A 14,406-nucleotide genomic window follows, 5' to 3' on the forward strand; every position below is an offset into this window, starting at 1 on the left:
CTTCTTTGAAACTGGATTCGGACACAAAGAAGGCACGACTATCTCCTGGTTAATATTTTTGTTAGAAACAACTTTCGGAAGAAAACCAGGTTTAGTACGCAAAACCACCTTATCTGCATGGAACACCAGATAAGGAGGAGAACACTGCAGAGCAGATAACTCTGAAACTCTTCTAGCAGAAGAAATTGCAACCAAAAACAAAACTTTCCAAGATAATAACTTGATATCAACGGAATGTAGGGGTTCAAACGGAACCCCTTGAAGAACTGAAAGAACTAAATTAAGACTCCAAGGAGGAGTCAAAGGTTTGTAAACAGGCTTGATTCTAACCAGAGCCTGAACAAAAGCTTGAACATCTGGCACAGCCGCCAGCTTTTTGTGAAGTAAAACAGATAAAGCAGAAATCTGTCCCTTCAAAGAACTTGCAGATAATCCTTTCTCCAAACCTTCTTGAAGAAAGGATAGAATCTTAGGAATTTTTATCTTGTTCCATGGGAATCCTTTAGATTCACACCAACAGATATATTTTTTCCATATTTTATGGTAGATTTTTCTAGTTACAGGCTTTCTGGCCTGAACAAGAGTATCAATGACAGAATCTGAGAACCCTCGCTTTGATAAAATCAAGCGTTCAATCTCCAAGCAGTCAGTTGGAGTGAGGCCAGATTCGGATGTTGGAACGGACCTTGAACAAGAAGGTCCTGTCTCAAAGGTAGCTTCCATGGTGGAGCCGATGACATATTCACCAGATCTGCATACCAAGTCCTGCGTGGCCACGCAGGAGCTATCAAGATCACCGATACCCTCTCCTGTTTGATCCTGGCTACCAGCCTGGGAATGAGAGGAAACGGTGGGAACACATAAGCTAGGTTGAAGCTCCAAGGTGCTACTAGTGCATCCACTAGAGTCGCCTTGGGATCCCTGGATCTGGACCCGTAGCAAGGAACCTTGAAGTTCTGACGAGACGCCATCAGATCCATGTCTGGAATGCCCCACAATTGAATTATTTGGGCAAAGATTTCCGGATGGAGTTCCCACTCCCCCGGATGAAATGTCTGATGACTCAGAAAATCCGCTTCCCAATTTTCCACTCCTGGGATGTGGATTGCAGACAAGTGGCAGGAGTGAGTCTCCGCCCATTGAATTATTTTGGTCACTTCTTCCATCGCCAGGGAACTCCTTGTTCCCCCCGATGGTTGATATACGCAACAGTCGTCATGTTGTCTGATTGAAACCGTATGAATTTGGCCTTTGCTAGCTGAGGCCAAGCCTTGAGAGCATTGAATATCGCTCTTAGTTCCAGAATATTTATCGGGAGAAGAGATTCTTCCTGAGACCAAAGACCCTGAGCTTTCAGGGGTTCCCAGACCGCGCCCCAGCCCACCAGACTGGCGTCGGTCGTGACAATGACCCACTCTGGTCTGCGGAAGCTCATCCCTTGTGACAGGTTGTCCAGGGTCAGCCACCAACGGAGTGAATCTCTGGTCCTCTGATCTACTTGTATCGTCGGAGACAAGTCTGTATAATCCCCATTCCACTGACTGAGCATGCACAGTTGTAATGGTCTTAGATGAATTCGCGCAAAAGGAACTATGTCCATTGCCGCGACCATCAAACCTATTACTTCCATGAACTGCGCTATGGAAGGAAGAAGAACAGAATGAAGTACTTGACAAGCGCTTAGAAGTTTTGATTTTCTGGCTTCTGTCAGAAAAATCCTAATTTCTAAGGAGTCTATTATTGTTCCCAAGAAGGGAACTCTTGTTGACGGAGATAGAGAACTTTTTTCTACGTTCACTTTCCACCCGTGAGATCTGAGAAAGGCCAGGACAATGTCCGTATGAGCCTTTGCTTGAGGTAGAGACGACGCTTGAATCAGTATGTCGTCCAAGTAAGGTACTACTGCAATGCCCCTTGGTCTTAGCACCGCTAGAAGGGACCCTAGTACCTTTGTGAAAATTCTTGGAGCAGTGGCTAATCCGAATGGAAGTGCCACAAACTGGTAATGCTTGTCCAGAAAGGCGAACCTTAGGAACCGATGATGTTCCTTGTGGATAGGAATATGTAGATACGCATCCTTTAAATCCACCGTGGTCATGAATTGACCTTCCTGGATGGTAGGAAGAATTGTCCGAATGGTTTCCATTTTGAACGATGGAACCTTGAGAAATTTGTTTAGGATCTTGAGATCTAAGATTGGTCTGAATGTTCCCTCTTTTTTGGGAACTATGAACAGATTGGAGTAGAATCCCATCCCTTGTTCTCCTAATGGAACAGGATGAATCACTCCCATTTTTAACAGGTCTTCTACACAATGTAAGAATGCCTGTCTTTTTATGTGGTCTGAAGACAATTGAGACCTGTGGAACCTCCCCCTTGGGGGTAGCTCCTTGAATTCCAGAAGATAACCTTGGGAGACTATTTCTAGCGCCCAAGGATCCAGAACATCTCTTGCCCAAGCCTGAGCGAAGAGAGAAAGTCTGCCCCCCACCAGATCCGGTCCCGGATCGGGGGCCAACATCTCATGCTGTCTTGGTAGCAGTGGCAGGTTTCTTGGCCTGCTTACCTTTGTTCCAGCCTTGCATTGGCCTCCAGGCTGGCTTGGTTTGAGAAGTATTACCCTCTTGCTTAGAGGATGTAGAACTTGGGGCTGGTCCGTTTCTGCGAAAGGGACGAAAATTTGGTTTATTTTTAGCCTTGAAAGACCTATCCTGAGGAAGGGCGTGGCCCTTACCCCCAGTGATATCTGAAATAATCTCTTTCAAGTCAGGGCCAAACAGCGTTTTCCCCTTGAAAGGTATGTTAAGCAATTTGTTCTTGGAGGACGCATCCGCTGACCAAGATTTTAGCCAAAGCGCTCTGCGCGCCACAATAGCAAACCCCGAATTTTTCGCCGCTAATCTAGCCAATTGCAAAGTGGCGTCTAAAGTAAAAGAATTAGCCAATTTAAGAGCATGAATTCTGTCCATAATCTCCTCATAAGAAGAATCTTTATTGAGCGACTTTTCTAGTTCATCGAACCAGAAACACGCTGCTGTAGTGACAGGAACAATGCATGAAATTGGTTGTAGAAAGTAACCTTGCTGAACAAACATCTTTTTAAGCAAACCCTCTAATTTTTTATCCATAGGATCTTTGAAAGCACAACTATCTTCTATAGGGATAGTAGTGCGTTTGTTTAGAGTAGAAACCGCCCCCTCGACCTTGGGGACTGTCTGCCATAAGTCCTTTCTGGGGTCGACCATAGGAAACAATTTCTTAAATATAGGGGGAGGGACAAAAGGTATGCCGGGCCTTTCCCATTCTTTGTTTACAATGTCCGCCACCCGCTTGGGTATAGGAAAAGCTTCGGGGGGCCCCGGGACCTCTAGGAACTTGTCCATCTTACATAATTTCTCTGGAATGACCAAATTGTCACAATCATCCAGAGTAGACAACACCTCCTTAAGCAGAGCGCGGAGATGTTCCAATTTAAATTTGAATGTAATCACATCAGGTTCAGCTTGTTGAGAAATTTTCCCTGAATCTGAAATTTCTCCCTCAGACAAAACCTCCCTGGCCCCCTCAGACTGGTGTAGGGGCATGTCAGAACCATTATCATCAGCGTCCTCATGCTCTTCAGTATTTTCTAAAACAGAGCAGTCGCGCTTTCGCTGATAAGTGGGCATTTTGGCTAAAATGTTTTTGATAGAATTATCCATTACAGCCGTTAATTGTTGCATAGTAAGGAGTATTGGCGCACTAGATGTACTAGGGGCCTCCTGTGTGGGCAAGACTGGCGTAGACGAAGGAGGGGATGATGCAGTACCATGCTTACTCCCCTCACTTGAGGAATCATCTTGGGCATCATTTTCTCTAAATTTTGTGTCACATACATCACATCTATTTAAATGAGAAGGAACCTTGGCTTCCTCACACACAGAACATAGTCTATCTGATAGTTCAGACATGTTAAACAGGCAAAAACTTGATAACAAAGTACAAAAAACGTTTTAAAATAAAACCGTTACTGTCACTTTAAATTTTAAACTGAACACACTTTATTACTGCAATTGTGAAAAAGTATGAAGGAATTGTTCAAAATTCACCAACATTTCACCACAGTGTCTTAAAGCCTTAAAAGTATTGCACACCAAATTTGAAAGCTTTAACTCTTAAAATAACGGAACCGGAGCCGTTTTTATATTTAACCCCTATACAGTCCCTGGTATCTGCTTTGCTGAGACCCAACCAAGCCCAGAGGGGAATACGATACCAAATGACGCCTTCAGTAAGCTTTTTCTATGTATCTGAGCTCCTCACACATGCATCTGCATGCCTTGCTTCCCAAAAACAACTGCGCAATAGAGGCGCGAAAATGAGGCTCTGCCTATGATTAGAGAAGGCCCCCAGTGAAAAAGGTGTCCAATACAGTGCCTGCCGGTTATTTAACATAATTCCCAAGAATAAAATAACTCCTCAAAGCTATAAACTATTAAAAATGCTTACAAATCAATTGTTTTAGCCCAGAAAAATGTCTACCAGTCTTTAAGCCCTTGTGAAGCCCTTTATTCTTATTTAATAAAAATGGCTTACCGGATCCCATAGGGAAAATGACAGCTTCCAGCATTACCAAGTCTTGTTAGAAATGTGTCATACCTCAAGCAGCAAAAGTCTGCTCACTGTTTCCCCCAACTGAAGTTAATTCCTCTCAACAGTCCTGTGTGGAAACAGCCATCGATTTTAGTAACGGTTGCTAAAATCATTTTCCTCTTACAAACAGAAATCTTCATCTCTTTTCTGTTTCAGAGTAAATAGTACATACCAGCACTATTTTAAAATAACAAACTCTTGATTGAAGAATAAAAACTACATTTAAACACCAAAAAACTAAGCCATCTCCGTGGAGATGTTGCCTGTACAACGGCAAAGAGAATGACTGGGGAAGGCGGAGCCTAGGAGGGATCATGTGACCAGCTTTGCTGGGCTCTTTGCCATTTCCTGTTGGGGAAGAGAATATCCCACAAGTAAGGATGACGCCGTGGACCGGACACACCTATGTTGGAGAAAGGGTGCTACGCATGATGAGAGCCACACAGCCACTCTGGTTGACCCTAAGGCACTAGGGACAACAGCACTAAGTCCAAAGAAAAATGGAACGTAAAGAGAACAGGTCTCAACCCCAGATATTCTGGAGAAAATAGGACCATAGTCTCCAAGATCCTCTCAGGATCCTTCTCCTGGAAGCCCCTATAGTTCGAGGAATAACAAATGAACTAACATTCTAACGCCAGGCGGGTAAAAACCCAAAACGTCTAAGCAGGGGCAAAACAGTAAAAAAGGGGACACCCTAAGCTGCAAACTCCAAAATATGGGAGCAGATGGATCCCGGAAGTAGAAAAACACAAAGGTCCTACTTCCTGAAACAGCTGACCAAAGGCCAACCCCAAGGAAAGGAGACAAAAAGGGGCCCAATGTCATCAAGGAAAACAGATCCAAAAGGACAATTCCAAAGAAGACTTTAAAGAGAAGACAAGGAATATTACTCAGAGCAAGCCTTAGCAGTATCCGCTCTGGCCCCTCACCAACAAATAACAGGACAGTGAGGACTGAGTGCAATCCTTCGGTCACCTGCAAATAACGATTTAGACGAGGCTATTTGTAACCCATCAGTGAAAGGGTACTCGCTGTAAGGAACACCTAAGTTCGATGATCCTTCTTAAAAGAAGAGACGAGAACCAGGCTGTCGGCTGGAAACGGAAGGTCTCCCCTCCATATGTAGCCCTGCATGGGCAGAGCCTCAATTTTATTGAAGCTCATGGAAGTTTCACTTCACGACCACTCTAGCAAAAGCATATTCGATCTGAAGAGAACCCAAAGAGAAACTAACTCCTCATCCGAGTGAGAAACTCACCATTCAACCAGGCAGCCAGTTACACGGGCACCACGTGGATGATATAAGCCGTAAGGACCAGAGATTAGCGCCTGACCAGGACCAGCCTGCTACATACGGCATTCAAAACTGACCCAGGCCATAGAATCCCATAGGATCAACAAAACTAAGGAGATATCCATGTAATGAAACCTTAACATGCGACTTCCCCGGAAGTGCTCAGGCGACCACAAAATCGCCAGTATCAAATTCCAGAGAAGAAATGTTTCCCAGCGGAAACATTTTAACAGACATGAGTTTCCAAAAGAAATAAAACACATTCTAACCGGATTAAAGAAAAAGAAGGCAGCACCTGCAGGTGAACGCCCAAATAGAATGGGTACACTAACAGGACCAGCCAATCAGAGACCCCATTCCATCAAAGCTCAGAACTGGAATAAGATACCCCCCAAAAAAAGGAAATTGGAGACGATAAGGAGATTAACTGCATCCCCACACGTCTAACCCAGCTTGCCATCTGGAACAGAAGACAGCAGAGCCCCCAACCTATTAGGACTGGGATCCTCCAGCACCGCCAAAACATGTCGCAGCAGGACACAAAGGTGCGCCAGTCTAACAAAAAGCAAGACTTACCTCCGCAAGTGATGACCCCGTCCCGAGGGTTGGATCCCTGAAGCTTCACAGGAAACCGCTTCCCCAGATGGCTGACCTGACCTAGACGATCCCACGCCTGACAAGCCCTGGTTAAAAGAACATGGACAGTACCTCTCTGGAAGATGTAAATGCGGCAACGCCATAGATATGGCCATGCAGAACCGTGCCGTAACATCTGGAGGAAACAAGCCGCCTTCCGGAGAAGGGGTAACGGCATTAGGGACACCTGATTGCTTAGCCAAGGAAGGTTCTAGGGGACGCGTCTCGCGGCATATGGGATCCCCATGGGCGGATGGCTCGGCAGACTCTAAGTTCCCTGTTCCGGGAGAAGAGAGCACTCTAAAGCAGCATTCGAAATATAACTGATGGGCGTGGATTACCCGGGCCATTTCATACTCTTCGCAAGAAGTAGAATCTGAATCAGAGACATCCGTAACTTATCATAACTTGGTGATAGATATTTATGGAAAGAAAAATAAAAACGGCACCTTACACCCCCCAATGGCTGGGGCACTCACCACCTCTTGTGACCCAGACAACTAGCGAACAGATTTGCTCCGTCACAACACGGTCAGGAATACGGAAATGGAGAACAGAACGTGACCACGCCTAGTCACAAGGTACAATTTTCACTTCACATTAGTAGACAGAATCACATAACAAACATGATTAAAGTCCCCCCTGTTCAATATCCCCCCTCAGGAGATATTAACCCATGATTCCATAAAGATAAAGGAGTCCCACTGAGACCCTGACTTCTTCGTTTACATTACATTCACATCATCTAAGTAAAATGAAACAATCTTACCGGAATCTACACCGTGGAACAGGAGTACGACCCTTCAAGTGTGACAGATAGTAGCCTCGCTTCTGACATGGACTTGAGTGAAGAAAGCAGGCAGCGAAACTCGTCAACCCTGATTGCTAAGGAGCTGTTAACATGAGTCGGGATGGTTTCGCAGAAAGACTCTCCCTGCACCTCCGGACTCTAACCTTCATCCATGCTCTCACTGAGAGGCTGACAGGATTCCTTAATACTCCAGTCCCATTTCGAAGAATACTACCCTCCATAAGATCTTAAATCCTCTGACACTTCTCTGCCAACCTCCAGTGACGAAAGGCAAAGAATGACTGGGGGATGAGGGAAGTGGGGGAGGTATTTAAGCCTTTGGCTGGGGTGTCTTTGCCTCCTCCTGGTGGCCAGGTTCTGAATTCCCAAAAGTAATGAATGCAGCTGTGGACTCTCCCCATTTATAAAGAAAAATATATAATTAAAGTACATGAGGTATGTTTTTCTTTTTAATGCACATAATTAAACAAAATTTGTTAAATGTCCTTTTAAATCTCCTGGATTCAAAATTCACTACACAATTCTTCAAGGTTTATCAAAGGTATAAATAGCCCCACAGTGTGCAGGTATCCGTCAGTGTTACAACAGTTCAAACCATTAGCTCACTAAAAAAAATTAATTTAAAGTGGACGGTCAGAGCACAGGATATTTGCATTTCAGTACTACATTAAAAATGAAGTGTATCTTCATTACAACTGATGAATTAAATATAAATATAAAATATGGCTAACATTCCGGATCTGTTTATACAAAGGGGAAAGTGTACCATCATTTTAACCGAGATGGTTAGATAGAGTAAACTTAGTGAAAGAAAGCAAAGTTTATATCTACAACAAGTGGCACATGGCAATATACCCCCAATAATTCTGTATATAATAGCATGACAACATATTTATCAAAAACCTAAACTGAACCTCCATATTGTTGCTAAATTGTGTACCCACAGAAAGGGACATCTTGCATAAAACATGGATCATAGTGTATGGATTAGGTAAATAGGTTAATTAAGAAACCTTTGTGCATTTTGCTATTTTACAAGCTTCTGCATTATTCTACAGAGCAGATTTACAAAAGCATGAAGCGATATGTGTATCCTTTAAACGAAAAATCTACATAAAATATAAAAACTGGTGAAGTTAGATAGGCTAATGAGGCCCACAAATGTGGAGAGGACACATGAAGTTGGCAGACGAGTTCATATTTTTCACATATTTTCAACATGAGTCACAATGTAACTTACCAGAGGACCATCACTGTCTCTCTTAACTGTCCCTATGGACTCCTGAGTGGATTTTGAGTCTGTAGAACATTCACTGTTATCATTTTTCTGACCTACACCAGGAAAATAAGAGAATATAATTTAATGTTCAAGATACAGAAACAAAGTACAAATATTGTGTAACTTTGCAAGTTATTAGTCTCCGTTATCCTTACTATAGGGTTCCTTTTGGATATGGCCTCTAAGGGACACACATTTCCATGAACATTAGGAGGATTAAAAAAAAAAAGTACTATTTATTGTTATTAAAGGGGTAGTCTAGTCAAAATTAAACTTTCATGATTCGGATAGAGCATTCAATTTGAAACAACTTTCTAATTTACTCCTATTATCAATTTTTCTTTGTTCTCTTTGTATCAATTGAAAAAGCAAGAATGTAGGCTTAAAGGGACACTGAAACCAAAAATTTTCTTTCGTGATTCAGATAGAGCATGAAATTTTAAGCAACTTTCTAATTTACTCCTATTATCAAATTTTCTTTATTCTCTTGGTATCTTTATTTGAAATGCAAGAATGTAAGTTTAGATGCCGGCCCATTTCTGGTGAACAACCTGGGTTCTCCTTGCTGATTGGTGGATAAATTCATCCGCCAATAAAAAAGAGCTATCCATAGTTCTGAACCAAGAAAAAAGCTTAGATGCCTTCTTTTTCAATAAAGCCAAGGCAAGGAAGTCCTTTTACATTTTTGAGGGTTTGTTTTTTCATATTCTTTAGCTTGAAGAATAAAGAATAAAGATAGCAAGAGAACGAAGAAAATTTGATAATAGGAGTAAATTAGAAAGTTGCATGCTCTATCTGAAACACGAAAGAAAAAATTTGGGTTCAGTGTCCCTTTAAGACCCAGCACATTTTTGGTTCAGCACCTGGGTAGCACTTGCCGATTGGTGTCTAAATATAGCCACCAATCAGCAAGTGCTACCCAGGTTCTGAACCAAAAATGGTTTGGCTCCTAAGATTACATTCAAATAAAGATAGCAAGAGAGCAAAGAAAAAATGATAATAGGAGTAAATTAGAAAGTTGCTTAAAACTGAATGCTCTATCTGAATCATGAAAGTTTAATTTTGACTAAACTATTCCTTTCAAAACAAATCTCCCTCAAGACTTTGGCACTTAAAAATGTAGACCAGAATTTACAGAGACATAATTAAACAATTAATATAAAAAGTTAAAAAAAATTACGTAAAAAAAAATGTTTTACTTAATGCTTATTTTGCTTATTAATGCTTTTTTTTTTAAATAGCAAATTTTAAATATTCACACTTTTTTAAGAATACATTTATATAATATTTGTGTGAATTTTGGAAATGAGATTGCACAAACCACACAAGAACTACTGGGAAGAAAAGACAAGAGCTTTACCTTGTGCCAACTCACAATTAACATGCTCAGCTATTTCAGAAGTGCTGCTACTACGTGTTAGCTGCTGTGGCTCCTGGTCACCAGCTCCACTAACCGGCTCAGATCCCCCAACACCTTCCTGAGTCTGCATCTCATCAACTTCTGAAGAATAAGAAGGTTACAATTACATTTCATGATACACAAATGATATAACTATATAAAGCTGCAGCAAACGCCTATATTTACTATTATGCCTAGAAGCAAAATGTTTTAAAACAAAAACATAATTTATGCTTACCTGATAAATTCCTTTCTTCTGTTGTGTGATCAGTCCACGGGTCATCATTACTTCTGGGATATAACTCCTCCCCAACAGGAAATGCAAGAGGATTCACCCAGCAGAGCTGCATATAGCTCCTCCCCTCTACGTCAGTCCCAGTCATTCGACCAAGAATCAACGAGAAAGGAGTAACCAAGGGTGAAGTGGTGACTGGAGTATAATTTAAAAGATATTTACCTGCCTTAAAACAGGGCGGGCCGTGGACTGATCACACAACAGAAGAAAGGAATTTATCAGGTAAGCATAAATTATGTTTTCTTCTGTTATGTGTGATCAGTCCACGGGTCATCATTACTTCTGGGATACCAATACCAAAGCAAAAGTACACGGATGACGGGAGGGATAGGCAGGCTCATTATATAGAAGGAACCACTGCCTGAAGAACCTTTCTCCCAAAAATAGCCTCCGAAGAAGCAAAAGTGTCAAATTTGTAAAATTTGGAAAAAGTATGAAGCGAAGACCAAGTTGCAGCCTTGCAAATCTGTTCAACAGAGGCCTCATTCTTAAAGGCCCAAGTGGAAGCCACAGCTCTAGTGGAGTGAGCTGTAATTCTTTCAGGAGGCTGCTGACCAGCAGTCTCATAGGCTAAACGTATTATGCTACGAAGCCAAAAAGAGAGAGAGGTAGCAGAAGCTTTTTGACCTCTCCTCTGTCCAGAATAAACGACAAACAGGGAAGAAGTTTGGCGAAAATCTTTAGTTGCCTGCAAGTAGAACTTGAGGGCACGAACTACATCCAGATTGTGTAGAAGACGTTCCTTCTTTGAAGAAGGATTTGGACACAAGGATGGAACAACAATCTCTTGATTGATATTCCTGTTAGTGACCACCTTAGGTAAGAACCCAGGTTTAGTACGCAGAACTACCTTGTCTGAGTGAAAAATCAGATAAGGAGAATCACAATGTAAGGCTGATAACTCAGAGACTCTTCGAGCCGAGGAAATAGCCATTAAAAACAGAACTTTCCAAGATAACAATTTTATATCAATGGAATGAAGGGGTTCAAATGGAACACCCTGTAAAACGTTAAGAACTAAGTTTAAACTCCATGGCGGAGCAACAGCTTTAAACACAGGCTTGATCCTAGCTAAAGCCTGACAAAAAGCCTGGACGTCTGGATTTTCTGACAGACGCCTGTGTAACAAGATGGACAGAGCTGAAATCTGTCCCTTTAATGAACTAGCTGATAAACCCTTTTCTAACCCTTCTTGTAGAAAAGACAATATCCTAGAGATCCTAACCTTACTCCAGGAGTAATGTTTGGATTCGCACCAGTATAGGTATTTACGCCATATTTTATGGTAAATCTTTCTGGTAACAGGCTTCCTAGCCTGTATCAGGGTATCAATAACCGACTCAGAAAAACCACGTTTTGATAAAATCAAACGTTCAATTTCCAAGCAGTCAGCTTCAGAGAAGTTAGATTTTGATGTTTGAATGGACCCTGTATCAGAAGGTCCTGTCTTAAAGGTAGAGACCAAGGCGGACAGGATGACATGTCCACTAGATCTGCATACCAAGTCCTGCGTGGCCATGCAGGCGCTATTAGAATCACTGATGCTCTCTCCTGCTTGATTTTGGCAATCAATCGAGGAAGCAGCGGAAAGGGTGGAAACACATAAGCCATCCCGAAGTTCCAAGGTGCTGTCAAAGCATCTATCAGAACCGCTCCCGGATCCCTGGATCTGGACCCGTAGCGAGGAAGTTTGGCGTTCTGGCGAGACGCCATGAGATCTATCTCTGGTTTGCCCCAACGTCGAAGTATTTGGGCAAAGACCTCCGGATGAAGTTCCCACTCCCCCGGATGAAAAGTCTGGCGACTCAAGAAATCCGCCTCCCAGTTCTCCACTCCCGGGATGTGGATTGCTGACAGGTGGCAAGAGTGAGACTCTGCCCAGCGAATTATCTTTGATACTTCCACCATTGCTAGGGAGCTTCTTGTCCCTCCCTGATGGTTGATGTAAGCTACAGTCGTGATGTTGTCCGACTGAAACCTGATGAACCCCCGAGTTGTTAATTGGGGCCAAGCTAGAAGGGCATTGAGAACTGCTCTCAATTCCAGAATGTTTATTGGAAGGAGACTCTCCTCCTGATTCCATAGTCCCTGAGCCTTCAGAGAATTCCAGACAGCGCCCCAACCTAGTAGGCTGGCGTCTGTTGTTACAATTGTCCAGTCTGGCCTGCTGAATGGCATCCCCCTGGACAGGTGTGGCCGATGAAGCCACCATAGAAGAGAATTTCTGGTCTCTTGATTCAGATTCAGAGTAGGGGACAAATCTGAGTAATCCCCATTCCACTGACTTAGCATGCATAATTGCAGAGGTCTGAGGTGTAGGCGTGCAAAAGGTACTATGTCCATTGCCGCTACCATTAAGCCGATCACCTCCATGCATTGAGCTACTGACGGGTGTTGAATAGAATGAAGGACACGGCATGCATTTTGAAGCTTTGTTAACCTGTCCTCTGTCAGGTAAATCTTCATTTCTACAGAATCTATAAGAGTCCCCAAGAATGGAACTCTTGTGAGAGGAAAAAGAGAACTCTTCTTTTCGTTCACTTTCCATCCATGCGACCTTAGAAATGCCAGAACTAACTCTGTATGAGACTTGGCAGTTTGAAAGCTTGAAGCTTGTATTAGAATGTCGTCTAGGTATGGAGCTACCGAAATCCCTCGCGGTCTTAGTACCGCCAGAAGGGCACCCAGAACCTTTGTGAAGATTCTTGGAGCCGTAGCCAATCCGAATGGAAGAGCTACAAACTGGTAGTGCCTGTCTAAGAAGGCAAACCTTAGATACCGGTGATGATCTTTGTGGATCGGTATGTGAAGGTAAGCATCCTTTAAATCCACTGTGGTCATGTACTGACCCTCTTGGATCATGGGTAAGATTGTCCGAATAGTTTCCATTTTGAACGATGGAACTCTTAGGAATTTGTTTAGAATCTTTAAATCTAAGATTGGCCTGAAAGTTCCCTCTTTTTTGGGAACCACAAACAGGTTTGAGTAGAACCCTTGTCCTTGTTCCGACCGCGGAACCGGATGGATCACTCCCATTATTAACAGATCTTGTACGCAGCGTAGAAACGCTTCTTTCTTTATCTGGTTTGTTGACAACCTTGACAGATGAAATCTCCCTCTTGGGGGAGATAATTTGAAGTCTAGAAGGTATCCCTGAGATATGATCTCTAGTGCCCAGGGATCCTGAACATCTCTTGCCCAGGCCTGGGCGAAGAGAGAGAGTCTGCCCCCCACTAGATCCGGTCCCGGATCGGGGGCTCTCGGTTCATGCTGTCTTTGGGGCAGCAGCAGGTTTCCTGGCCTGCTTGCTCTTGTTCCAGGACTGGTTAGGCTTCCAGCCTTGCCTGTAACGAGCAACAGCTCCTTCCTGTTTTGGTGCAGTGGAGGTTGATGCTGCTCCTGTTTTGAAGTTCCGAAAGGGACGAAAATTAGACTGTCTAGCCTTAGCTTTGGCTTTGTCTTGAGGTAGGGCGTGGCCCTTACCTCCTGTAATGTCAGCGATAATCTCTTTCAAACCGGGCCCAAATAAAGACTGCCCCTTGAAAGGTATATTAAGTAATTTGGACTTAGAAGTAACATCAGCTGACCAGGATTTTAGCCACAGCGCCCTACGTGCCTGTATGGCGAATCCTGAGTTCTTAGCCGTAAGTTTGGTTAAATGTACAACGGCCTCCGAAATGAAGGAATTAGCTAGTTTAAGGACTCTAAGCCTGTCCGTAATGTCGTCTAGCGTAGATGAACTAAGGTTCTCTTCAAGCGACTCAATCCAAAATGCTGCCGCAGCCGTAATCGGCGCGATACATGCAAGGGGTTGTAATATAAAACCTTGTTGAACAAACATTTTCTTAAGGTAACCCTCTAATTTTTTATCCATTGGATCTGAGAAAGCACAGCTATCCTCCACCGGGATAGTGGTACGCTTAGCTAAAGTAGAAACTGCTCCCTCCACCTTGGGGACCGTTTGCCATAAGTCCCGAGTGGTGGCGTCTATTGGAAACATCTTTCTAAATATTGGAGGGGGTGAGAACGGCACACCGGGTCTATCCCACTCCTTAGT

At 43.2% G+C, this 14,406-nt stretch overlaps 1 protein-coding gene across 2 annotated transcripts in view; it reads right to left on the reverse strand.

Annotated features, from left to right (window-relative positions):
• The window catches only part of RALGAPA2 (Ral GTPase activating protein catalytic subunit alpha 2), a 1,332,894-nt gene that overhangs the window by 874,620 nt on the left and 443,868 nt on the right, over positions 1 to 14,406 (reverse strand). For both annotated transcript variants that reach the window (XM_053712011.1, XM_053712010.1), the window contains 2 exons: positions 10,016 to 10,156; positions 8,617 to 8,708 (listed from right to left, as the gene is read on the reverse strand). In XM_053712011.1, the coding sequence (XP_053567986.1) occupies positions 8,617 to 8,708; positions 10,016 to 10,156 (233 nt within the window). The remainder of the gene's footprint in view (positions 1 to 8,616; positions 8,709 to 10,015; positions 10,157 to 14,406) is intronic.

The sequence above is a fragment of the Bombina bombina genome, chromosome 4, assembly GCF_027579735.1.
Source record: "Bombina bombina isolate aBomBom1 chromosome 4, aBomBom1.pri, whole genome shotgun sequence".
Classification (NCBI taxonomy): Eukaryota; Metazoa; Chordata; class Amphibia; order Anura; family Bombinatoridae; genus Bombina; species Bombina bombina.